Genomic DNA, 27,244 nt, shown 5'->3' with positions numbered 1-27,244 from the left:
GGCAGGCCCAGCGCGTAAGCGGGGTCCGCGGTGCCGCCAACGCCCCGGGTCTGCGCAGCGGCCCCGGCAGTCCCTGCCCCGCCCAGTCCGAGCCTCCCGGGCGGGCCCCGAGCCGGGCGATTCGCAGTAACTGTCCCGGGCTCTCCCGCGCGGAGCCGCCACAGGGCCCCCTAACAAAGTTCCTTTAGTTTTAAGGACGCGAATCGCGGCGAGAGAACCCGCGGAAAGTGAATAGGTGGGGCGCGCAGACGGGGAAACTGAGTCCCGCGAGAGGGCGGGTCTGGGCGCTGCCCCGCCCGCGCCCCGTGAGCTCCACCGTGCCCGGATGCGCCCGCCCTGCCCCCGCCGCGGGCCGTCCCGGTCCAGCCGCCCGCCCTCCCGCCATCCGGCCGGCCCCCCCCGGGCGCAGTGCCCGTCCCCAGGGCGGCTCGTCACCGCAGCGAGGCCAATGGGCTGGGCTGCGCGGCCGCGCGCACTCGCACCCGCTGCCCCAGAGGCCCGCCCGCACTCTCCCCGGCGCCGCTCTCCTGTCCTCGCCCTGCCCGCCGCCACCAGAGTCGCCATGCAGACCCCACGCGCCGCGCTCCTCCCGTTGTTGCTGCTGCTGGTGGCGCCCACCTCGGCGCAGCTGTCCCGGGCCGGCCGCTCGGCGCCTTTGGCCCCCGGAACCGCCGCCGGGTGCCCCGAGCGCTGCGAGCCGGCGCGCTGCCCGTCGCCGCCGGAGCACTGCGAGGGCGGCCGGGTCCGGGACGCATGTGGCTGCTGCGAGGTGTGCGGCGCGCCCGAGGGCGCCGCGTGCGGCCTGCAGGAGGGCCCGTGCGGCGAGGGGCTGCAGTGCGTGGTGCCCTTCGGGGTGCCGGCCTCGGCCACGGTGCGGCGGCGCGCGCAGGCCGGCCTCTGCGTGTGCGCCAGCAGCGAGCCGGTGTGCGGCAACGACGCCAACACCTACGCCAACCTATGCCAGCTGCGCGCCGCCAGCCGCCGCTCCGAGAGGCTGCGCCAGCCGCCGGTCATCGTCCTGCAGCGCGGCGCCTGCGGCCAAGGTACTCCGCCGCACGTCTGGGCAGCTCCCCACTCTCTCCATCGTAGCCCGGACAAGCTTCTGCGGTACCGGCGGGCAAGCCGAGGGGCAGCGAAGCGTCGCAGGGTGGCCAGGGCAACTCTCGGGGACAGGCAGGTGGGCCCGGGGAGGACAGCTTTCCGCGGGCTGCCTCGAAACCAAGCTTTAAGCCCAGCCCGGGACCGGTTCCGCGCCCCGACGATGCCGGTGCGCTCGGCCTGGACTCTGGGGCTCGAGACGCCTGGTGACCGGCTGCGGGGTGCCCTGAGGGCAATCACACAGCGCGGGGAACCCAGGACAAATAAGAGGGATAGGGGCATAAAGGGAGGAGAGAAGTTCAGACCTAGGAACTGGCGCCTGGCAGAGCGGCTTCAGGACCACAAGAAATCATTTCTGTTGCTTTTTCTTCTATTTGCTTCCTCCGTCCCCTTTAAAATGAGCCATGCATTACTTTTTATCATGGGACCTCTCCGTGAAAACTGTATGTAACTGTTTTGGAGAAGAATAGTGTTTGCCGGCCTGCCATGCAGTTTCTCCCAGAAAGTCTACCCCCGGCAGGGACCGGTTTGGCACCGCGCTGGTTTCGGCGGCGTTTGTTGCCTGTCTTACTTTCCTCGTTTTGAGCCAGCCTTGCAAAAATGAAAGTGGCTCCTTTTGAATAAGCTGAATCGGGCTTTGGATCACAAAATCTGCAGAGGGACAGGGTTGGTGATGGGAAAGACGTCTCCCCTTCTCTCCCTCCTGGTGCTCACAAGGACCTGTTCTGGCAGGGGAGATGGTGGTGATGGGGGAAGGAGTGGAGTGGAGAAAGTTTTAACTGTCTCGCGGGACCTTTCGGAGAGATGCTCCTCATCTTCAGGCAGAGGCCATGTGGAAAAACAATATCGAGTTCAGCGGCGGCCAGTGCCGCGGTGGTGTAGGAACCAGACAATGGGGCTTGGCAGTGCGCTTGGCCGCAGCCAAGCGGCTGCTGCCCGAACCCAGCGCTGCCTCCTTAACATGAGCAGTGCTAGGAGTGGGGCATAGGAGAGCACAATGCCTTGTGCCCTGGTATAGATTTTTCTTTATAGGAATATGGTTCAGTATGACCAACGGGGGCTTAGCATAGCTTGGCTTAACGTGGACGGGAAGGTGCCAGAGCCGAATTGGGTGAAACTGATGATTGTGTATTTCACCAACACAGGAGCACAGCCCTCGGGAAACTCAGTCTAGTTAGGCAGTAGAGAGTTGTCCCGGAGAGAAATGATCCAGGAGACTTGAGAATGGGCATGATGCTAGCACACGCCTAGTGAGCACCCAGCCTGTGTGCCAGGTGTGTTATCTCCGTGACCTTATTTGGTCTTATGAGGAAGGAGTTTCTCCTCTCTCTCTCTCTGTCTATCTTTCTCTAGAGACAGAGTCTCTCTCTGTCACCCAAGCAGGAAGCAGGAGTGTAGTGGTGTGATCATGGCTCACTGCAGCCTCTGACACCTAAACTCAATGATCCTCCTGCTTAAGCCTCCCAAGTGGCTGGGACTACAGGCGGATGCCACCACACCCAGCTTCTCATCCCTGTTTTACAAATAGCAGCACTGAGGTTGAAAAACTTGCCCAAGGTCACTCAGCTGGAATTTAAACCCAGACAGCCTCATTCAGAGGAGTCAGCCCAGCACTTAACTCCAAGGCTGTGCAAGAGGGGTCAGGTGTTGTAAATTTCCTAGTGGGCTGGACCTGCGTCCCCCTCAAAGCTGGGAACAGCATATGCAAAGCCAAAAACTTGTTTGGAGGTGAATAGATCAGTGTGACTGGGGGACATCTGGGGAGGGCAGCAGGAGTGAGCCAGGCTGGTGGCTCAGAGTCCATGGCTGAAGAGGCTGGCTGTGCTCTGTGCCCTGTGCACAGATGTTCTTGAACTGGGGCCACTCAAAGCCTAGTGTAGGGCTGACCTAGCGGTGGAGTGCGGAATGCATCCAGGGTGGAGAGTTTAGACTACTGCAATAATCTGGGTGTGAGGCGACAACACTGAAAAAGCATGTTTTTGTCCAAAACAAGCCAGCTGTTACTGGTCTCGCTGTTTGTGGTCTCGTTGCACGGGGTCCTGAGTTGCTGGCACCATGCGAGCTGCCTAATTTATGGCTAGTGAGGCAAGTTGCTTAACAAGCTTTGGAGTTGGCTGAGTCCCCGTGTGGAGGGAAACAGGTTCCCATTGGCCATCAGGCTCACAGCGGGCCCCCACTGTACCAGTGAGGGGACAGCCACAGAAGGATGAGCATGGTGGCCTTGAAAGGAGGGAGAGACAGAGTGGGTACAATGCTGTGTTTATCCCTCCCTTCTTCTTTTGCAAATATTTATTGAGCTCTGTAGGGTGTCTGACACTGTTTGCATGTTTGTCTGTCTGGCACATCAGAGGCAGTTGGTATGAATGGATGAGTGAATGAATAAATGAATGAATGAAGACAAACAGAAGAGGCTTTCGATACACAGCCATTCTGTTTTTCCTTAGTGGAAGGCACTGCTTTGCTGTGTCCCCTCTCTGGATCTCACACTCTGCCCTTGACTTCCCAGCGGTGCTTCCGAGGACAGGCGCCTGGGAGCCAGCAGACTTCATTCAGTCCAAGCCAGGCTCCAGAACTCAGCAGCTGGTGCCTACGGGCAGGTCACTTGATGTCATTGTTAAATGAGGTGAATTGGCTGCCTGCTCTGGCTCAAAGATTGGCGAGAGAGCTACTTTAGCTGCAGTGGACATGAGCCTTTTCGAGGGGTGCCACTTGACTAGAGGCCTGAAGTTGGAGCAAGTCACACTCGGATCTGGAGAGAGAGCCCTCGAGGCAGGAGCGGGTGCTGTGATTTCAAATATTGTGAGGAGGCTTTGTCTGGGGCGGAGCATGCTGGGGGACGAGAGATAGAAATATAATCAGATCAGGGATCCCCAGGCAGGTGACCGGCACTTTGGGGTCACGGTAGATCTTTGGATAGAGGAACGTGTCACCATTCAAAGGAAAGCACTTTCATCTGTAAGCTGTTTAATGAATAGACTTTAGAGAACATCTCTCATCATGGCTCTGGAAATGAAGGCAAATTGTCTATTTCAGAAGACGATGCACTGGCTGGGTTTGGATGGGAAGGTATACCCTTAGACTGGGGAACAAAGTTCTGTCATCTCCAGCTCTACTGGGCAGATGATTAAAAAAAAAAAAAAAAAAAAAAAAAGGAGTTGAAATACTAATAGGATACTAATAATGAGGGCTAACACATATTTTGTGCTTGTTCTGTGCCAGGCGCATACTAACTCCTTTCATCCTCCTGAGTCCTATGAAGTGAGTGCTGTAGTCTTCCCCAGTTACAGATGGGCAACTGAGTCACAGAGCAGTACCCTGCTCAGGACTGCTGGCCCCACACAACTATATCCAGAGCCTCGTTCATAACCACATGCTGTGCTGTTGACAGAGCAACAGAGATTATAAACCAACCCCAGCTAAGCCCCAGCTAATAGCTGAAATAAACAGGGCTCCAGATGGCCGTGGCCTTGAGATGAAACAGGGCAGATCACAGCCCTCACTCAGCAGGCTCAGGAGCCTGAAGACAAGGTTGCCTCCAGTTGCCATCAGGGCAGCCCTCACTAGAGAAAAGTGAAAGAGCTGAGGGGCTGTAGGAAAGCTGCTTCCACACCAGAGGTCCGACAGCAAACTGCTCTTGAAGAGAGAAAGGCCCTTCCAGATCCCCCCCGTGTCCCAAAAGACCAGCCAGGATTCTAGACCTCTGCTAAAACATGGACAAGAAGCCAGGAACGAGACCCAAAACACAATTCCCAAATAGTGGAGGTCTCGTCCATTTCTCCTCCTAATACATCCTCCAGGAAAGCCCACCCCACTGCATACAGCAGTCCAGACAAGCTCGGAGGTCTGCAAGCTATAGGGGTGCCCAGAAGTTCCCCCATGGGAGGTTTTTAGGATCGCCTGCTCCTGGTCTCACCCCAGAGCCTCTGAAGGCAGAGGCTGTATGTACATACCTGGTGCAGAACCAAGGGCTTAGACGGCTGCTTTGCTTCTTGGAGGCCTGGACTATTTGTAAAATTTATTGAGGTGATTCTTTCATGGGAGCCTCAAACAAGCCATCATTGTTAGCTGAGTGCCGACCCTGTGCTGAGCTCTGGGGAGACAGGGTCGAATAAAACAAAAATGCAATAAATAAATAAATAAATTAAATTAAATTAAATAAAAAAAGAAAAAAAAAAAACGAAAATGCTGCCCACAGGGAACTTACATTCAGTGCAGTGGGGGAAATAAAATCACTCCTTCCCATGGTTGCCTTTTTCCATTGCTAAAGTGTGCCATTTGCTAGAGAGTCGTTTCCAGTGTTGGCGATTCAAATACACCTTTTGTCACTTAAAAAGTAAGTGTGGCAGGGACCTGAGCTTCATCTTAGGGCAGGGTGGGTGGAAACAGTCATGAGTCTCCAGCTTGCAGTCACCCGAAACTTGGAAACTTGAAGGTCTTTTGAGCAGTTCATGGGGCTCTGCCTGCTCTGGTCGGCTGCCTTCTTTTATTGCTCTGTTGGTTTTGCTAAAGAGTTAAAATATTAAGATTTCATAAAATTAGGAAGTTAACAAGCCCAGAAACCAAGTGTTTGAGTTACGCCATTCCATTGAGAGAGCTGTAAATGGGTTGCATTGGAACTTAAAATAACTGCATTCAATAAGCGATCATGGTGGGCACCATGAGCTAACTGTCTTCAGAAGCCTGACAGCCTCTGCTGCGGGGCTGGATTCTCCGTTTGGAGCTGTGTGATCCTGGACGAGTTTCATGCCTTGGATTCAGAAATCAGACTTTCCATGAGCTTATATTTCGAGTGAATAAATAGCTCTGGTCAGGCTTAATTTGAAGAAGAAGTAAGCTTGGCAGTGGGCGAGGGTTCCTTGGAAGGCCAACTGGGGTGGAGGGGCTGAGGGCTGACAGCTGGCTGTGGCCCGTCCCCGGCTGTTACCTGAGCAGGTAATGGCTCCCTTCACCTCTGGGGGGCCTCAGCAGTGAGGGGATTGGACCAGTTGATCTCTGAGGTTCCTTTTAACTACCATGGTCTGTGATTTTCTAAGGAAACAAGTCTCTGAGGAGGTTGTGGTCACCTCATTCCTAACTTAAAGGCTGGGCAGGCTTCTTTAAGAGCTACTTCTTTTTCCTAAATTATTGATGGTTAAAGCCAAGGCTGGCATTGAATGGACGGGGCCCATCTTGAGCCTGGCTGCGTTGGGCTTCAGCTTTGTACTGGCTGCTACAAGTCTCTGGGAGACCACAGGGGTGACATGTCCACCCTCAAGAGATGCGCTTCCACGAGCCTCATACCCCTTGCTCCTTCTCTGGGGCTCCAGGGCCTTCGGGTCATCTGAAGTGAGATACCCTCTGCCATTTCATCTTTTCCTTCGCCACCTTCTCTGCCATTAAAAAAAAAGGAAAGAAAAATGCTATTAATAGAGAAACCGAGAAGTGAAGCCATTCTGAAGGCACTTCCAAAAGGCTCCTGGAAGTGGCATGGAAGTTGGAGTGATTCAGCACTACTTGGTGACGTGTGCCTAGAACCACAGGGGGACAGCCAGGACAACATGCCTCAGGACAGAAGTAAGTGGCTATGAAATGGCATATCTGTCCCTGCCAGAAAGGTACAGAGTTCAGCTTTTGGAGTCAGTGCTGAGAGTTCCACTTATACATTTATTCAGAGCATTTATTTAACACCTACTGTGTGCTCAGAAGTGTACCAGGTACAGGGATGCAGAGGTAAGGACTGGTGGCCCTGATCTCAGGGTGCTCATAGTAGGTGGTATGATACCAGCTTAAGGGCTGGGCTTCTGAAATAGGAATGCCACTTTCTGGATGTGTGGCTTCTCTTAGGTGACTTCCTAAGTCTCAGTTTCCCCATTAGTAAGATAATGGAAGTAATAGCAGATACATACATAGCTCTTAGGGTATTGCAGGATGGAAGGACCTCCTTCCTATGACGTGCAAAGCACTGTGCCTGATGCACTGCTAGAATTCAGGCAGTATTAGCTATTGTCATCGTCATTGTCATCATCATCTTCAGGGCACTGACAAAGGAGTCAGCTGTGTGGGAGGAGGGCTAGGATGCTCTTGTCTCCCTGGGGATGAGGTGGGTGGGGGGGTTAGGAAACCTTCACAGAGTAGGAAGGTGTTGTGAGGCTTGTGTCCTGGAGCTGACTCGGAATTTGCCATCTAACACATTGGAAAAGGTTCTCTGGGCAGAGGTACCCAATGTTGCCTTGCCTGTCACCCTCTGAGGTCCCAGTTGTTGTCTATATCATGTGACCAGTGTGTGGCTCCTTCTTGAATTAAGATCTCCATGTTTGGACTGACTGGGATTTTACAGATGTCATCTCATTAACTCTGCCTGGAGCTTGTGACACCCAGGAGATGGCAGTTTATAGAAGCCCTGAGACCTCCCTGAATGATGCTTGGTTTGCTTTCCATGCTCTGGGAATTCCTCACAAGGAGAGATTTGTCCTAAGGCAGGGGAAAAAAGCAAATTTGGGGGTCCATGTCTACCCTATTGTTTTAGATCATAGGACAAATTTTCAAATAAGTGCGTTCATAAAGACAATCCTCCGCAGCATCCCGTGACAGCAGCTCGTCCCTCGCCACAATATCATTATGGCTCCTTGTGCACATAAAAGTCTCTGAGGGCTTGTTTGTGACTGCAGTTTCTGACAATTTCCAAATTGAACAGCCTCTGTCCTAATGAGTCAGAGGCTTGTGCAATATTTTCAAACCTCAGGAACATCTTTTTCATTAGTTGTGCAGTAAAGAAGATGGTGGGCCTATCTCTGTGGTGAGCTGTTGTTTTTTTTGCTTTTGTTTTTGTTTTTTTTCCTCCAAGTTTGAAGAGGTTCACTGTAGAATTCCTTTTCACGTAGTCTTGGGGAAGATTTTTCCCGACCTTCCAACACATGAGTCATCTCGTATCCTGTGACTAAGAAGAGCTGTCTCTTTGGTGCCAGTTTTCTAAGCGCAGTCACCACTTGGTGGAGACGGATGGACACAGTTGGGATTGCCCAGGCAGACGGCTGCCAGTAGACATAGAAGAGGGAAGCTTCAATGTCCAGTGTCGCATCTGCTTTTCTGTGGCACAGAGTGAGCTAAACAGGAATATTGCATTCTCCAGGACAGTTAGAGCAGTGGGAAATGTCACCAAACAGAACAGTGACCCAAAGAGCTGCTGCCGGTCGGTGCTCTGTGTGAGCTGGGCACTGTGCTCATTGTGTTATGGGTCTTGCTTTGTTCTTACTTTGTAGCCATGCAGACAGGTAGGGGCATTCTCCCTGCTCCCTAGCTGAGGCCACTTACAGATGAAGCTCCAAGAGGTTAGCTGTAAATTGTTCACGGCCAGCCAGTGTGAGAAGGCAGAGCCAGGATTTGAACTCATGTCTGTCTCATTCCCACACTATTCTTCAGGTTTCTTTAAGTCAGGTGTTATTTAGAAGTATTTTGTTCATTCGTCAAATATTTGGTGGGGGTTTCCAGCTATCTTTCTGTTATGAATTTCTAGTTTAATTCCATTGTGGGCTGAGAACATATTTTGTGTGATTTCTGTTTGATTACATTTGTTAGGGAGTATTTTCTGATCTAGAATGTGGTCTGTCTTGGTGAGTGTTCCTTGTGGGCTTGAGAAGCATGTGTGTCCTGTCGTTGTTGGGTGGAGTGTTCTATGAATGCCACTTAGCTCTAGGGGACTGATGTGCCGTTCAGGTCAACCGTCTCCTTCCTGATTTTCTGCCTGCTGATCTATCAATTTCTGAAAGAGAAGTGTTGACATCTCTTGAGTCTATTCTGAAACACTGAATTGCTGTCTCCGTGATGGAGCGCTAGAGTTAGAAAATGATTTGGGCCTTTTGGATGAATAACTCACTCCCTTCAGCCTCAGTTTCCTCATCTACAACAGGGGGACAACGATGCCCCTGCTATAGGACTCCTGATCTGTAACAGGAGTCCAAAAGCATTGAAGCTGCAAGAGATTAGGACCTCTAGTTGAAAATTGCAGACTCTTCCAGGACTCCTGATAGAGCCAACACCAAGAATAGTGCAGCCGGAAGGATGGAAATAGTAATATGCCTCTTGGGTGTCAAAGCGTGGGTCTCCTCTGGGCGTGTTCTCTTGTCCTACTGAGACATGATAGCTCTTGGCCAAAGTGACTGAACTTGACCCTCTGTTTCAGAAAGGCCAAATGCAAGGTTCACCACCGTCATGCCTGACGGCAGAATGCTTTGGTCCAGAACATCAGCCTCCCAATCATGACACCAAGCAAACAGCTGTCTCCGTCTGCACCGTGGAGAGCACTCGCTCCTCCCAGGGTGGTCTGCGTCCTGTGTTCTTCTCAGGCCGACTTTCTGTTTAATGTCTGCTGGTCAGGAAATGGCCTGAGCTGAGGTTCCTCAGATCCTAGCCTGACACTTCTCCACCAGCATTTTTGGTTCTGAAAAATATAGCCCAGTGTGGTTTAGCCCCACTGGATGAAACCTGGTAGGAACAGTCTGATAATAGCAGAGCCAAAAATCTGCGCAGGAGGAAGGGTGTGGATTTGAGAGCATCTGGGAAGGACCATGTGTGTGGATTCTGTTTCGTCTGTGGGATTCTGTGATACTTCTCGTTTACAGTGTGTTCCCCTGGAATTCCCATCATTTGCCAAACAAATGGTTCTTCTGTCATCTGAGAAATGTCATTCTGCTCCCACTTTTCACACCCATATCTGACCACATCAACTCCCTATTTCCAAGCATCTTGTGGATGAGGCCACCACCTTACCTGTAAAGACACTGGTGGCTGCCCAAAGCCACCAACGGACTTGTAGAGAGGACAGAATCTCAGAGTATGAAACGCGAGTGTGGAGGATCCTGGCAGGTCCATAGCTCAGCCCTTGACTTCACAGGTGGGGAAACCGAGGGAGCCGATGGGAGTATGACTCTCACAAGCTGCACAGCTCATCAGTAGGGGCCAGTGTGGAGTCTGTTTGTCCTGAGACCCAGGGCTGAGCCTTCAAGCCCTCCCCATCTCAGATGCATCCTCCTGTTGCAGCAGTTAGGTGTTTGGGAGAGGCCATGGTCCATGCTCATGATTTCCTGTAAGGCTAGAGAAACAGACCTTGTTCACTTAGTCTCACTAATCAAAATGAGGTTACAGAAAACTTTTCCCCCTAAAATAATTTCCTTGGGTTAGAAGATGACTAAAAAGCTATTCATCTGATGACTTATGTCTCCCTTTGAGAATTATAAGCACATATAAATGCCTTTGAATGGTAATTATAATAATTTTGCTGAAGGGAAAAAAGTCAGTATAAATATCATGGTGGACACGTTGATGAATGAGAACTGAGACGCTTTCATGTCTTTTCAGCTGTGGTTAGATTTTCTTTGAGCTGAATATACAAATTTTTCCTCTCCTAGCATAAAGACTCTTTTTTTGTATCTTTTCTCTCTACTGTTTAGACATGAAGGAAAATGCATTTATACATTTGATGACATATTGTACTATCTCAGTTGTTTAAAACTATAAATGTAATTTAGTCCCATGAAAAATTAAGAAAGGAAGATTCATGATTTCACCATCACCATCTCTCCAGAAATATCATCATTTCTTTATTATTATTGTTATTTTGAGACAGAGTCTTGCTCCGTCACCCAGGCTGGAGTCAGGGGCACGATCTTGGCTCACTGCGACCTCCACCTCCTGGGTTCTCATGCCTCAGCCTCCTCAGTAGCTGGGATTACAGTCCTGTGCCACCACACCCAGCTACCTTTTATATTTTTAAGTAGGGACAGTTTCGCCATGCTGGCCAGGCTGGTCTCGAACTCCTGGCCTCAAGTGATCCACCTGCCTCAGCTTCCAAAAGTATGGAGATTATAGACATGAGCCACCATGCCTGGCCTAATTTCATCATTTCTGTCCCAAGTGTTGCCACCATTTGGTTAACTGTTCCCCTATTCACATCCATGGTTGTGATGTTAAACAATCCTGGATGAACATTTTCATGTTCTTGGCTATTTCTGTATTGGGGGTCGTTTTTTAAGGAGAGGTACTAAGAAGTACAAAAACTGGAAAGAAGGATATGGAATTTTTATGGTTCTGGTATAAATTGCCAAATTACTTTCCAGGATTGTAGCCATATTTGTTGCCATCAACTCTAGAATTTCAACCTCTTAAATCACTGAAAGAAATTCTCCCAAAAGAAATCCTTCAGGAATAATGGAAGATGGTGCCAAACCCCAGCCATTCTGCTCACTGTTAGATTACTTTTTTGGTCTTACAGTTTACTTTTATTCTCAGGTCAATTGCTCTTAAGAGTTGAGCAATGTTTGGGGTAGAATAATGAGCACTTTTAAAATTTGGTTCTACCTGGGGAAGGGGCCAGTTGTGATCACAGACAGTCTCGCCTGGGAGGGGCTTGTGTGGGTCAGCTCATCCTTCCAACACCTGAAGCCTGGAGGTCACAAGCTGGGAGGGGACAGAGAACCCGGGTCTCAGGACGCCCAGCATAGGGCTCATTGCACTGAGCTTCTCGGATGCCAGCTCTGTACAGGAGGCGGGAGGAGGCCAGGCTGATGTGGTTTGTTTTGAAAAGTGATGAAAATATTTATTCAAATGTTTTGTACACATAGGCAGAAGTATAACAGGAGCTGCATATACAAAATTATTTTCTAGTAGTCACATTAAAAAAGCAAAAAGAAAGAACATTATTTTTCTTTTTTAAACAGCTTTATTGAGATATAATTTACATACTATAAAATTTACCCCTTTAAAGTGTACAGTTTGGTGTTTTTATTTGTTCACAGTCGTGCACCTATCACTACCAGATTCAGAACACTTTCATCGCCCTGAAAAGAAACCCCACATCCATTAGTAGCCACCCCGTTCTTCTCCTCTGCCCAGCCCTAGGCAATTTTCTGTTTCTATGAATATGTTTATTCTGGACATTTCATGTAAATGGAATCAAACAATACGTGACTGGCTTCTGTCTCTTAGCATGTTTTCAAGGCTGTCCACGTTGTAGCATGGATCATTATTGCATTCCATTTTATGATTAAATATATTCCTTTGTATGGATACAGGGAGACCAGACTTTAATTTTATCTCTTCTCCCTAATGGGGAATCCCAATTTCAGGATTTTCAAGAAAGTCACTTTGAAAGTCTAAATTGCGGAGGAGGTATTGACCGGTTCCATTGGAAGAAACTTAGCACCTGACTCAGGAAGCCCACATGAAAACCAAGACTATTCTATAGGGATGGGGATTACACACTGAAAGGAAAACGTGGGGAAATGCACTTTTCAGATTTATTAGATCATATAACTTTTTTGGAGCTGGAAAGGATGACGGAAATGGTCTAGCCTACCCCCTCATTTTACCACTGAGGTAACTGAGGCCCAGGAGGGGAAGTGGCTTGTTTTGGGTCCGGGACCACTTTGCACTTCTCATTGGAGCCAAAGCTTCCTTCTGGCGCCTGTCTCTCTTTTACAAGTTCCCCTCACATGGGTGCTGGGTACTGCTTGGAAGAACTGGCCTCTTCCTGGACACTGGGGCTGATTCACCGTCACCTCCCTCTCTTGCCTCTCTTCTGCCTGCCTCCCTGCAGCCCCAGGTCCTCCTCCTGCACGGGGAGGCGGGGGAGGCGGGGGAGGCGGACTCAACCTGGGTGGGCACTGCCCCCTAGTCCGCAGCCTGAGGCTGGAGGGCTGGGGGGCTGCAGCCCCGGCAGCTCCAGACATAACAACCGGCGGAGTCGGCGCAGGAAGCGAGTCCAGCCGAGAAATCTGCGAAGGTCAGGACCGGAGCCAGACGCTTATCAGGAGGAAAGTTAATGGTGTTTTTGTGAACCGAGCAGTCAGCTGTTTCCCCGAAGATAATAATAGACACATCGTGTTGGGCATTCAGGAGGCTCCTGAAAAAAAATTTATGCAGTGGAATTGATTGGAAGCTTTTCCCCAATACATAAAATAGGCCAGAAGAGACTGTCAAATATAACAGCACCCATCAAGCCCTCGCACCCACTGTGGGTATCCAAGCAGGGACTGAAAAACTCTTTTTTTTTTTTTTTTTTTGCCAATTATTCTGAAAAGTGATTTTCAATGACAGGCACCTTTAAACATAGACACGTTGTCCTGGAAAAGCCACCTTTTCCCAGTAAAGCCAAAGCTGCAGAACGAGGCTGGGTTTATGACTGACAGAACAGTGAGGGGTTCACAGCCAGCTGGCCAGGTGCCCCCCATAAAGCACCTTTCGAATCTGCTCTATTTGAGAGAGACTGCCTTAGTGTTGTTTGGGTAAGCCTTCCTCCTCACCTCACCTGCCACAAGACTTTTCCAGGCACCATCTGCTGTAGTCTTGACCCGGCTTCTGCTACAGTGACTGCTCAAGGCAATCGGGACACGCGGGAAGGGACAGCAGCCTGAGGTCTGGCATCCAGAGAGCTTTTCCCACTTGGAGCCGTCTGGGAGACTGTCCCGGAAAGAGAGGGGCTGCCAGCACTTGGAAGTGCCAATGTGGGCTGAAAGGCCAGGCTCCCGGCTCCCCCGCCTCTTCCTCCTTGATTCATTAAAAGGAAAGAAAGGGGTCACACGAAACTCTTCTGAATTTCATTTCTTTATTTCTGTACAAAAGACAGAGAGAGCGTGGCCATTCACCATTCAAATGTTAACCTTTTTAATCCAAATGATAATCCCTGCTTGTGAACTCGGTGTATTTTAACAAGAGTAGGTCTGAGGGCCACTGGCCGTGGGAGACACCGAAGGCTGTGTCTTTCCTCAGATTTGCAGTGTCCCTGATGGTGCATAGGGTCCCAGGTTTCCTTTAGACCTCAGCTGGCTGCCTGGGCCACCACTTAGTGATGCCACTGTCTTTCCTGTGCATTTTCTCTGCAGAGCTCAAGGAAATCCAGTTGCATAGGCCCCTCTGTGCCCATGTCCCTGGCGGCCTGGAATGTGCAGTACCAGCAGCAGCGATTAGAATGGGGGTCTGGTTTCCCGGAATGTGCAAGGTCTCTCTTCTGTTTCTGCTGCCTCCATGCCCAGACCAGTGCTGGGCTGGGCTCTGGGTCGGAGCCGTGGCTGATGCGTTTCCTTGGAATTTAATGGAGCGGGGCAGACAGCATGCAACCACTCAAACTGTCTTGTGGGACAGCTTTGCTGCATTCCCTGGGTCATATATGCTTCTTTTTCTTTTTCCCCAGGCCACCCCTCTTGCAGACAGGAGGCCCCATCCCCTTTCACTTCATGCCTCACTGGCCATTAGAAACCTTTTCAAATTGATTTCTCTCCTGACCCTCCGAGGGAACATAACCAAGTTCCCTGGAGGAGGAGGAAGTGCTCCGTGTTTCTCTGCAGTTCATGGCTGGTTGAAATGCAACCCACGTGCTGTCTCTCCCCCCATTCCTCTGCCTGCCCTGCTTGTGCTTCTCATGGTCGTTCTTAAATTCAGCAAGAAACCTCACAAAGGGAGCTTTTTTTAGAGAAAAGCCATCCTTGGCCTCCTGAGCGTGGACCAGCCCCTCTCCCCAGCTGCACAGCATCAGGTTCATTAACTAACTGCCTCTATCTGGGTCCTGCCTGCACAGGCCTGCTTACACCTGCTGCAGGCATCTGACTTGCCCTCAGGTTCCTGTACTCATCCAGAGTGGGGGAGCCCATGTTCCAGTCCTGACAGTGAAAAGTCCAGTGGTGGGGACCCTGCGTTCAGCGTAAAGATCAATATTCCAGGTACTCTCTTCCTGCCACCTAGTGAGTGGCTGTTCGCAGGCAGCTCGGTCCCGGTTGCCCTGGGCTTGTAGCCCTGGCATTTATTGTCTCTGCTGTTGCACCTCTGCCCCATCAGAAATGCAGGTGGCAGAGGGCGGGTGCTTCTGCTGGGACAGTGAGAAGCTGGGACGTAAGAGGAACGCTGGAGGGATGGTTGAGCTCACATCCAGCCCTGGCTGCATTCGCTGTCCCCCGCCTCTTGTAAAGGTGCTGAGCTGGGAGTGGAACCAAGTGGATGAGAGTGGCCCTGGGCACCTGTTGATAAGGTACCTGGCATGTCGTTTCCCCCTGGGAGTCCCATCTGGATTTGGGTCTGGATTTATTTATCCAGCAAGTAGCCTCTTTGTAGTTACTTTTAATCTAGCCATGCTCGGGGCCTAAAGGGATGCCAAAGAAATATGAGTCCCTCCATTATGTACCCCCCACAAACACCACAGCAAATTCTGGGTGCCGCTGGATTCTGGACCTCCCAAAAGCTGCTGGCGCCTGGAGGAGGGGTCTCAGAAGCTGGACGTCACTCCTGCTGGGTTGCTGGGCTGGGAAAGTAATGATGGCAGCTGAGGAGTGTGTCCCAGACTTGACTGAGCCATTCCCAAAGATTATTCCGAGTTCTCCCAACACCGCACTGGAGTCCTGCCGTGCTGGCCTTCTTTATTTACAGCTTCTGACTCGTGTCTAGCAACCTTGCCAGAGATAGTGGCAGTGTGTCTGCAGGCGACCAGGAGAAATGTCCCAGGCTTTAGGGCCGGACTTTGAGCATACAGCGGTGGGGGCCCGGCAGGCAGTCTCCTGGGCAGTTACCTCTCCTCATCCTTCCATGGTCGGGAGGTTGCTCCCTGACCCTTCAAGTGAGGATGGAACGTGCTATCCATTAGCCTTAATTTCCAACGTCTGCATGATGCATTTTGTGCTCTTGCCTTTGGAAGAAATTGTATTTTCTTGTCACTTATGTATGCCAGACACACATGGCAGAAGAAAGGGAGGCTGGGACAGGGGAGGCAGATGAGCTGCTGCTGACCGACCTGCCCAGTTTCTTAGCTGATCCCGGCCTCCATCCTGGTGAGCAGACACTGGCCCAATCCAGCCGTATCCTTGGCTGGGTTTCTGTCTTCACACCTCGTCCTTTCCCCTGAATCCTGGCAATTGTTGGTAGTGGGTTGTGTTCTTATTTGTAACCTTGAAAGTAGGAATACTTTTGCTGGTCTTGAAAGTGGAAGAAATCAGGTGAAGAATCACAAGTGATTTGTGAGCTGGGAGAGACATTAGAATGTAAATTCGAGGAAGCATCAGCATGAGGGGCATGCCTGGGCTGCGCAGCTTGCCGTGGCTGGAGTACGCACTGTCCTGGCATTGCAGGGAGGATGGGAACCTTGCCTCCCTGCAGGTGGGCCACTGTGTCAGCCCCCGCAGACTGCTCCTGGGCTCCTGGGTTCGACCAGATGAAAGCAGCGTCTCCAGTGGCACCTCAGCAGCTCCTGAGATGCTTTTCAGTGCCAGACCTGGATTTTGGGTATTTGAAATGCAGGCACAGCTGGCTCCATGGGCATGGACCTGTGCAGTCACCCAGTGCCCCTTGTTCAGAAGGGTTCCGCACCTGTTTTAATGCTCTGCTGTTGCTCTCTTGAGATTCTTAATAATTTTTGAACAAGGAACCCCACATATTCATTTTGCACTGGGCGGTGCAAATTATCTGGCTAGTGCTGAATCTAGGACGGTACATTACAATGCCATTGATTGGATCAATCTGCTCTTGCAACTGATTTGCATTTTGGGAACATGCTGTCCCCTGTGAATAAAGGAGGATTCATTTCTTTTCCCTCGAATACACTGCATTCTGTTTTCCAAATTAGCTGTGCTTATCAACTCAGCTGAGAAATTGGAAGGCGGGATTGTTCTGGCTGGAAGGGAAGGTTAGATTGTTAATCCTGCATCCTGGCCCTGATGTCACAAAGTGTGAAGCATGTTCCCACAATGGTGTGGGCTGCGGGGGGCTGGAGGCTGGCTGAGAAGGCGGGAACCAAGGAGGGAGGCCAGTTTGGGAGCCAGACAGATGGGGTTAGGCTCTTGCTTTTGCCACTTGCCAGCTCTGAAGCTTTGGGCATCATGATGTAATTCTCTGATCCTCATTTTTTTTTCATCTTTCTGTAGATTGGTGTGAAGATGCACCCTGCAGGCTTGCATGAATAATTAGAGATAACATTTTATTACTGGGCTTGACACATAGTAGATGCTCTATGATAAATAGGTTCTATTATTATTCTTATTGATATTATTATTTTATTGCCAACATTGAAGGTTGGGTGGGATTTGACTAGCTAGAGGGGAGGAGAATGAGATATTCCAGGCAGGAAGGGAAAGAGGCATGAATGCAGGGGAAGGGGTGGAGCACTTTGGAGGTGCAGGGAGAGGTTTGCAGGATGGGAGTGTGCATTAAGCCATCCTGGGAGAGAGTGGAAGAATCGATGCCACATGGCAAATGAGAGGGCATTGTGGGCCCAAGGAGATGGAGACGGCTGTGGGGATCCTGCAGGAAGTTTATGCACCCTAAAGTGGCATTGTCAGTTGGGGGAGACACTGAAGGCAGAGGTGAGGCCTGCATGAATTAGCATAGGGTGGGATTCCTGGAAGCTTCAGAAGCTTGAGAAAAGCCACTTGGAGGTGTTGAAATGCACCTGGGTGGGGGATGTGAGGACCTGACTCTGGGCTGAGAGCTGGGAGATGGTAACCCAGGCGGCCTTGGCCTTGAAGATGGGGCATGATATTTAGTGCTTACTGTGCAATCTCACTGAGGACTCCCAAGCCCTGTGGAGTAGGCGATGTTAGCTCCGTGTTACAGAAAGGGAGACTGAGGTTCAAGCAGGGACAGGCACGGTCTGAAGTCACACAGCTGTAAGGGGTAGAAGTGGGCACTGAGACATTAACTTAAAGCCGAAAGGTGTGACCTTTCTTAGCGTGACTGGCCCCATGGGGAATGTGTGGTGGGCTGGTGTGCAACTCGGTGTCCCAGCCATCCTGGATGCTCTGCGTTGGTGAACCCAAGTTGCCACATCAGGGTGGGCGAGGGCAGGAAGCTCTGCAGGGAGAAGGACAGAGAGACAGAGCCAAGAAGAGGGGCAGGGCACTGGGGTCCCGTGCAAGGACAGTGAAGTATTGATGTGTTTAAAGGAGGTTGGCACACCTGGGATAGTGTGGGAAGAGGGCTGGCCGGAGAGTCTAATGGGAATGCCAGGGAAAGCTGCCTTGGTTCCGTAAAGTGAAGCCCTGCTTTCTGTCTGGCCGAGGCAGTGTGCCCTATAGGCATAGCTCTGGTGTCCTGCTGGCCTAGCGTGAGTGTCCCTCATGCTGGGAGCCAGCCAAGTGCTCTGGAGGAAGGCGGTGGGAGGACGAGGGACAGTGGGACCTGCCACCTGGGCAGGAATTGGCAGCTTCTCCCACTGGCAGGTCCAGGTTTCATGGAATCTGAAACTTGTATAATGCAGGAGACCCTCTTCAAGGAAAAAAAAAACCCTTAAAATTATGAATGTAACATTAGCCATGAAACTCTTCTTTACATAGATTGAAAAAAGAAAATGCCCAAAACAATAAACTTCAGAAAATAGAGAAATACTACAAACATCACAAAATCCAGAAAAACAAGATTTAAAAAGTTAACTGCTGGATACTCTTTCACCTTGAGAATGCTCCTCTCTCCTCCTCTTTTTTTGACTGTTAACTCTTTGCTCAACTTTTCATGTGACAATGCTTTTGTAATATTTCCCACAGAGAAAATAGAATAATTTATTATTTTGGGGATCATTGTTATGATCAATTGAATATTTTTCTGTTTTTTCTTTTTCTTTCTTTTTTTTTTGAGACACAGTCTCGCTCTGTCACCCAGGCTGGAGTGCAATGGTGTGATCTCAGCCCACGGCAACCTCCACCTCTCAGGTTCAAGCGATTCTCCTGCCTCAGCCTCCTGAGTATCTGGGACTACAGGTGCCCGCCACCATGCCTGGCTGATTTTTGTATTTTTCGTAGAGACAGGGTTTCAACATGTTGGCCAGGCTGGTCTCGAACTCCTGACCTCAAGTGATCCACCTGCCTCAGCCTTCCAAAGTGCTAGTATCACAGGCATGAGCCACCATGCCCAGCCTCAATTCAATATTTTTCTACTACCCACACACTCACTGTCTTATGCGCCAGGGGAACTGGCAGGGTGGGCGGTAGGGTGTCCCTGGAGACCACACAGATAGCAGGATAGAGACAGCAACTTAACTAGGCACAGAAGGGACTTTAACACACACAAATAGATCTCATTTAATCCCCAAAAAATGATTCTGCAGTTTTACTTTTCCCTTAGCCTCTTCCCCCAAATGCTGGCAGCCACCCTGACAGGATAGATGTGTGACAGGGAGCGGGAGACTGTGGCTTCAACCAGCTGCAGCTTCACTATTTCACTTCTACATATTCTCTACAAGCTGTGACAATAGCGCTTTGCCAGGGCCCCTCATGGGGCACATGGGGCAGATGGAGGGCTTTATGCTGAAGCTTTGTGGATGTTTGCTGTTTGTCTACCTCTGTTCTGAGTGCTTGCATCTGGGCAGGGATTCAGGCTCAATCCCTGCAGAGAGCCCAAGAGCACCAGACAGAGTTTCTCCAACTGTCATAGTTGGTGGCACCCTTAGTAGTTGATATGGCTGTGTCCCCAGTCAAATCTCATCTTGAATTCCCACATATTGTGGGAAGGACCTGGTGGAGGGTAATTGAATCATGGGGGCAGGTCTTTCCTGCACTGTTCTCATGACAGTGAGTACGTCTCACAAGATCTGATGGCTTTATGAAGGAGAGTTTCCCTGCACAAGCTCTCTTTCTGCCTGCTGCCATCCATGTAAGATGTGACTTGCTCCTCCTTGCCTTCCACCATGATTGTGAGGCTTCCCAGCCACATGGAACTGTAAGTCTCAATTAAACATCTTTCTTTTGCAAATTGCCCAGTCTCAGGTATGTCATCATCAGCAGCATGAAAACAGACTAAAACAGTAGTGCAGTCATTTTTTCATGGTGCCCAGTAAGGCCAAAAAATACCAACAGTTCCATTTATCAATTAGTGGGGTCTAAACAATTTGATAAGTATTTGTGTCTTTATAACACAGTGGGCATTAAAAAAAGACATTTTAATTTCATTATTCAATAAGCATGATCACTTATGAATGGGATGTGTGCACATGTTGGGTGTCACATGACCTTTAAAATCTTGGAGTCAGATTGGACACCACCATCTCCATTTCCAGTTCAACACTGATTTTTGTGTGGTACATTTTTTTTTAAATCACAGTGACTGCCGGAAATCCAACTTCATATGGAGTCACGAAAAGTGAGGTAGTATGATCTGATTTTGAAACTATGATCCATCCAGAGCTAGTTTACAAGGTGTCTAACAGTGATCAAGTATCACTGTATTTCCCCAGAAAACCTGAAATATCAGTGAATTTTCTGTAGCATTCTGGAGTCCCTTGGGGCAGACCATGGGAACCATGGCATTAGGATCATAAGGATTCTGGCTTCTTCCTGCCTCAGATCTAATCTTTACCTGACGTTTTTGCCTTAAAGATGAAAGAAGCATACATTTCGATGTATTGAAAGCACATGATCAATTTTGTGCTTATTCTTTTGAGAGAAACACAGATAAAAGTCTATCCTTTAATTCATACTCCCCATACTGTGATTTTCATTTTTACTGCAACAAATTTTGTTAAGTGTGACAATGAATGTCAAACACTTAATGCCTTGCTCTTTTCAGTAACATGAAATATTAGAGAATAATGACTGAAACTTATCCATACTCTGTATGTCTCTTTTCTTCCTCCCTGAAGGAAGTTGTTAAAAGTAGTTAAGAAGTATTATGTGTGAAACTCCAGCAATGACGTGCTACAGGGAAGCAACATTTATGAAGCTCTGTGCTTGACTAGCAGTTTATAAAGAGGAAAGATGAATCATTTATTATCTTGGGAATCCCGGCAATTTTTAAACTACAAAGTTACAGGAAATGTTGGCTACTCTTAATGGGCCATTTGTTGTGTTAAAAACCAGTAATGGTAAATATTTATTAGGTAAGTGGAGAGATCGTCTCTATAAATTGTTGCAACTTATCATTTTACAAATCTTAGTTATCCAATTTTTCTGTTTAAAAATGAAGTCATGTAGTACTGTATAAGTCATTCAGTTTTTTCTTTTGGAGAATTACTTTGGATTGTCTAGGCTCTGTGCTCTCCACATATATTGTAGAAATAGCTTGTCAATTTCTACAAAAACTCCTGCTTGGAATTTTCACTGAGAGTATGCTTAATCTATGAGTCAACTGGTGAGAAACTGATAGCTTAACAACAGTGAATCTTCTGATCTGCAAGTGCGGTATTTCTCTCCATTTACTTAAATCTTCTTTATTATGATAGCATTTTGTAGCTTTCAGAGTACGATCTTGCACATATCTTGTTAAATATTTCCCCAATTATTCAGTATTTTATTTTTTATGTTGTTACAGTTAATATTTTAAAAATTTTGATTCCAATTGTTGCCAATACATAGAAATGCAATTGATGGCATATATTAACCTGTTATCCTGTGACATTGATAAACTCAGTCATATATTCATAGATTTCTAGAATTTTTCTATACTATCATATATGTCATCTGCAAATAAAGACAGTTTTACATTTTCCTTTCCAGTCTCTATGCCTTTTGTTTCTTTTTCGGGCCTCATTGTGTGGTCCATTACTGAACAGCAGCCGGTTCCAGCTTTCTGTTCAATAAAGGGGCACTTAGAAGGGAGAGCCCATGACCTTGCAAGGGGGTTCCCATCCCCATTACCTTCTGCTGCCTCAGTTCTGGCCTAACAGAACAGTATGGGGAGGAGGCATGGTACTTACCTCCTAGGGTGTTACATTTGCCTTCTTCAGGTTGGTTGCTTCGTCAGGTTTAAGAGCTCATCTGGGCTGCTGTTAGATTATCTTCTGACCTTGCCCTGCCTCTCTTCTGTAGTGGCTAGGGGGTACCCTTGTAAGCTGGGGAGAAGAGATACAGGTTAAGGCCAGAAAAACCAGCCTGCCACACAGCTTCCCCTGGATCGTACCTATGCAGTGATACAATGACAACGTTAGAGGAGCTGAGGGGCTGAGTGGGTGTCCAGATACTTCCCTTTACCTCGGTGCTGTGCCACTGATGTGTGATGTGCTTGCACCTGGGCAGAGCTGCCACTGAGTAGCTGGTGGCCAGTCCTTTGGATTTTCATCTTTCTAAATTGTATGCCATGGCTTGATCAAACATTTCATATACAGTAGAGCATGAAATCAGCACAGGAAACACATAGAGGGAGATGCTGTTATCACATTTTATGGGTGAGGGGCTAAGACTTGAAGGAGTCAAGTGACACATACAAGGCCACACAGCTAGTGAGTACCATGCTGAGGGTCACCCTGTGGTCCACCTGAGGCCAGAGCCCGTGCACAGCCTTCTCCTCATGCTGAGTGGCCTGGATGCCCCCACCCTCTGTCCCCTCTACCCCTTGGAGAGTGGGCAGTGGCAGAGCCAGCCTGGGCCCATTTATGGGGATTCTCCGTCTGAACTGACCCCTCTGGAAGGAAGACAGTTGACTCACAGTTGAGATCACAGCGGATGGGCCAGCCAGGGTGTCTGTAGACCATCACACAGTGGTCACTCCATCTAGTTTGATGGACAAGGCTTTTTAATGGAACAGGAATCTCATGCTGAACCAAGTTACTTTTAGACACACTTTTATTCCTCACTCTGAAATGGCATTTGGACAAGCCAAATATTTCTTCTTCTTTCAGTGGACTTTTGTCTATCTTTGAACAGTTAGTTGATGTTTCTTCTGTTTGGTTATTTCTGTTCTATTTTCCTGTTGCCACTGGTCCACTGAGGGATGGTAAAAATGGAAGTCAACGGTCGCTTTTGTTGTCTGAGATGTGTGATGAAGGCCTGTCAGTCAGGCTTGTCATTATGGTCTGTGCTCCCACGACTCCTTCTTTCTGTTTCCTCATCTATAGAATTTGGAGAGTCCTGGACCTGATCTCGAATTTCACATGTCCTTTATCTTCCTGCAGCACGCTGGGGAGAGGGAGACAGGGATTAGATCATAGGAGGTTGGAGCTGGAACAGACTTCATGGCTTGCTCTAGAGGCAATCAGTCCATTTTACAGATGAGGAAATGGAGGCTGCCCTGTGGACTGAGGCTAGAACTGGGCCTTCCAGTGGCCAGGCCAGATTCTCCCTCATCTCCCTTGTTGCTTTCTGGGGGATAGACCCTGGAGCCACTTTCTGTGGCTGTGTGAGAAGGCAACTGCCTCTCATTTTAGCCAGCAAAATCCATCTTCATTTTTGTCCCTGGCGTGGGCAAATTCTCCCATACCTATTTCAGGAAGCCAGAAAGAGGAAGTGAGTTAATGATCCTTAGTGGCAAGGTGCTAGTAATCGTCCTTCTTGTGAGAGTTTCCAAAACGCCATGCTGTCTGGGTTGCTGGCCTGGCCAGAGTTAAACCTCTTCTTGGCCTTTCCCCAGGAAGCTGGTCTGAGGAAGCCCAGATGCGTCTGTTTACAGCTGTCTCTGGTGACATTTGCCAGGCTCTGTGTTCAGAAGGAACATTTCCATCCCTTATTTACACCTCCCATTGGAGTGCCTGGGGAGAGACACACCAATTATTTGCAACTACCTGGAAACCTGGGAGGGTAGCAGATCAGTAGGGGGCCAGTGTTGAAGTGGGAAGCTGTAGATTAGATCTGGTGACACTGTGGGTTTGGGAGGGCTTGCCCAGATCCACCTGTTAGTTATACTCCCTGTTAAGAAACTTCAGTGTCCATGGAGAAGTTATTTAAAGTCTGCAAACCTTAGTTTTCCCATATATAATATGGGAAGGATACCTGATTTTCCTATTCCACAGGAAGGTAGAAAAAATTAAATTAAGGCAGCAAATAAAAGAGTTTTTAAAACAAAAATAATAAAATGATACTGTCCTGAATTTGTTAAATTATTTTTCCTAGTAGCTACAGATCTTTTTCTGTACCCTAGAAAACCATGCTATGTTAAAAACAGATGATTCCAATCTTTAAATAAAGCAGCTCAGAGGTCAGGGGCCAGGACAGAAAGGAGCCTTTTGTTCACAAATGCGCTCTCACTTCCGAGAAAGCAAGCTTGGGAGAGGCAGGTGGTCCTCCCAATGTCCCTGTGCCCCATGGTGTCAGGTTGGGTTCCTGTGGTCCCTGGTGACCCAGCGCGGCAGTGATGTGGGAGCCAGAGGGTGTGCGGCTGTGACAGGTCACAAGAGGGCTGGGACACCTCACAGATTTTACTTACAGCCTGGAGCCTGGGGAAGGGCTGCCACCCTAGAGATGAGAGAGGCGTGTGTGTGTGTGTATGTGTGTGTGTGTGTATGCATGTGTGTGTTTGTGACTGTATGTGTGTATGTGCACATCTGTGAGTATAAGTATGTGTGTGGAAGTGTGTATAGGTGAGTGTTTATATGAGGGTATATGTGGGGGTGTGTTTATGTGTGTACATGTGTGGGTGTGTATGCATAGCGTGTGAGTTTGTGTGTGCATGTGCATCTCTGTGTGTATGTGCATAAGTGTTTGCGGCAGGCACACAGGCCTGTTGGTAAAGATTACCACGTGAAATTGCTACGAAAGTTTCCAAAAGCTTCCTGGGTCAATTCATAGCGAGCAGCTAACAGAGGAGTGCAGGTCCCTGGAGCCTGCTTGTGCAGCACTGAGCTAGTCTGAGGGGGAAGAATGGGGGGCATGGCTTAGCTGCAGACCAGCCTGGAACCCCTCTGGCCTACTTGAACAGAGACATGTTAAGGGGTAACAGCAGGTGGCATAGATTAGGGGCTGGAGGAGTAGGCTAAGGCTGCACTTCCAGGGACACATTGCCTCGGCCACCACCCATGCCACCAAAATGGGAGCCCGGGACCCTGAATCTCTAGCAGCCCGTTTCTGAATCACTTGCCTTGGGTGTGTGCCTCTGGTTGTGGAAACTAACTTTTTGCCCTGTCCCAAGCCTCACATCAGGACATGTGACAGCTTTGTTGAAAGTAGCTTTGGAAAAGCTCACCATGTGGGGCCACTTGCTGTAGTATACGGTCATGCATCATTGAATAGCAGGGATACATTCTGAGAAATGCATCGTTAGGTGATTTCATCGCTGTGGGAACGTTACAGGGTGCACTTACACAAACCTGGATGGCAGAGCCCACTACTCACCCAGGCCAGGTGGTAGAGCTGATTGCTCCTAGGCTGCATGCCTGTACAGTAGGTTACCGTACTGAATAATGTAGGCAGTTGTCACATAATGGTGAGTATTTGTGTATTAAAATATAGAAGAGGTACAGTAAAAACAATGGTATTATGGTCCACGGTTGGCTGAAGTGTTATGTGGTGTATGATTGTAGGTATAAAGCATTATAGTTGTTTGATTTTTCTATTTTACTCACCAACAGTCTTAAGGCACCTCTTATGCCTTTTGTCTGGGATCTCTCGGGCAGGGATGGAATGCATGGTTAAGGCATGGTGGAAACTGCTTTGGGGACAGATGATGGCCTCAGCCAGCCTTGGGGTGTCAGTGGGAAAGACAGGAGCTGCTCCTTTGCCTTCATGTTTCTTTGTAATAATCTCAGATCTATGAATCTGGTGGCTCTCTCCTAGAGAAAAGCCCAGCTCCTTCGCTCCTGCGGTGTGCTCAGGAGGGTTGCTTCTTTGTGGTAGTAGGGACTCAGGGAAGGGATGCAGGCAGAGGGTGATGCCACATCAAAAAGGGACCCCTGGCTGGGTATGATGGCTCACGCCTGTAATCTCAGCACTTTGGGAGGCCTAGGCGGGGGGATCACCTGAGGTCAGAAGGTTGAGACCAGCCTGGCCAACATGTTGAAATCCTGTCTCTACTAAAAATACAAAAAAATCATTGGGTGTGGTAGCGGGTGCCTCTAATTCCAGCTACTCAGTAGGCTAAGTCAGGAGAATCACTTGAACCCGGGAGGTAGAGGTTGCAGTGAGCCAAGATCACACCATTGCATTCCAGCTTGGGCAACAGAGCGAGACTCTATCTCAAAAAAAAAAAAAAAAAAAGGGCAGGGGGGTACCCTTGGGCAGCCAGCTTCTTGGAAAGGCTGGTGTGAGGTTGAAGTATTTGCTGGTGCCTCTGCTCAATGTTTTTGTAGTGAAACGATTGAGAAGAAGAACGTGAGCTAAGAGGTTATCATTAGTGGATTTTACTGCCTTACCTGGGTGGGCACTCTTTTGGGAGTTGGATGGACATTTGCAGCTGAGCCCCAGGGGGGGAATTGTGCTCACCACGCCTTTAGAATTCCAGAGGCTGATGAGGCATCTTGGCTCCCTCTAACCCACATCTTTCTCTAGGTGACCACAGCAGCGTATCATTAAGTATCTATTCTTTGCTTTTGTTCTCAGGGCAGGAAGATCCCAACAGCTTGCGCCATAAATACAACTTTATTGCGGATGTGGTGGAGAAGATCGCCCCTGCCGTGGTTCATATCGAATTGTTTCGCAAGTAAAGAGAGCCTTCCTTGTTCCTATACCCTCTGAAGGTTTCACCGCCACTAGCAAAACATGAGAGCTATTTTTGAGATACATTAAAGTGTCAAAGTGTCACTGAATATCTTCCTACATTAAGATAAATGTGTCTCCCTTAGAACATTTTCCCTATTCAAGTATATACATCTACATTCTTGACCCTTCTAAATGTTTTAGGAACTTCTGGCTCTGAAGAGGTTCCCTAAGAGTATTTTCTAAGTGGAATTTTTTGATGCATGCAAAGAATTGGCAGGATGTTTAGTTTTTAAATGTTAAGCCTGGTATGTAAAGGAACAATTGCTAGGTGTGTGTTGCTGCGGCAGAACCCATTCATCCATGTTTTGCAGCACTTATTTTAAGGTGCTTCAGCCTTATCTGTGTACTCCTTTGGATTTTAGGCTTCCGTTTTCTAAACGGGAGGTGCCGGTGGCTAGTGGGTCTGGGTTTATTGTGTCGGAAGATGGACTGATCGTGACAAATGCCCATGTGGTAACCAACAAGCATCGGGTCAAAGTCGAGCTGAAGAACGGTGCCACCTATGAAGCCAAAATCAAGGATGTGGATGAGAAAGCAGACATTGCACTCATCAAAATTGACCACCAGGTGAGTATGTTCTTGCCTGCAGAGGTGAGTTCTCAGATGCCCTGGAACACCCTTGGGAAAGGCACCAGAGCTCTTTGATTGCAAGAGATTCTCAGGGGGCACTGAAGTCAGTCTGAACCATCACAGGAGGGCCTTGAGGAGATGCTGAGTGTGGCTGGCCTGGGGGTGTGGGAGGGGAAGGGGCTCAGGGAAGCTTCTGTAAGGAGCCAGATAAAAGTTTTTAAAATAGTGTTTTAAAT

General features: G+C 48.9%; 1 protein-coding gene across 1 annotated transcript in view; it reads left to right on the top strand.

The window, feature by feature from the left end:
- The first annotated feature begins 419 nt into the window (after positions 1-419).
- The window catches only part of HTRA1 (HtrA serine peptidase 1), a 52,203-nt gene continuing 25,378 nt past the window's right edge, over positions 420-27,244 (top strand). Inside the window, exons 1-3 of the mRNA XM_017497909.2 lie at positions 420-1,043; positions 26,280-26,379; positions 26,801-27,005. Of these exons, the coding sequence (XP_017353398.1) occupies positions 449-1,043; positions 26,280-26,379; positions 26,801-27,005 (900 nt within the window). The 5' untranslated portion in view covers positions 420-448. The remainder of the gene's footprint in view (positions 1,044-26,279; positions 26,380-26,800; positions 27,006-27,244) is intronic.

Source organism: Cebus imitator, unplaced genomic scaffold, assembly GCF_001604975.1.
Source record: "Cebus imitator isolate Cc_AM_T3 unplaced genomic scaffold, Cebus_imitator-1.0 Scaffold235, whole genome shotgun sequence".
Lineage (NCBI taxonomy): Eukaryota > Metazoa > Chordata > Mammalia > Primates > Cebidae > Cebus > Cebus imitator.
This window is presented reverse-complemented; position numbering and strand designations above follow the sequence as displayed.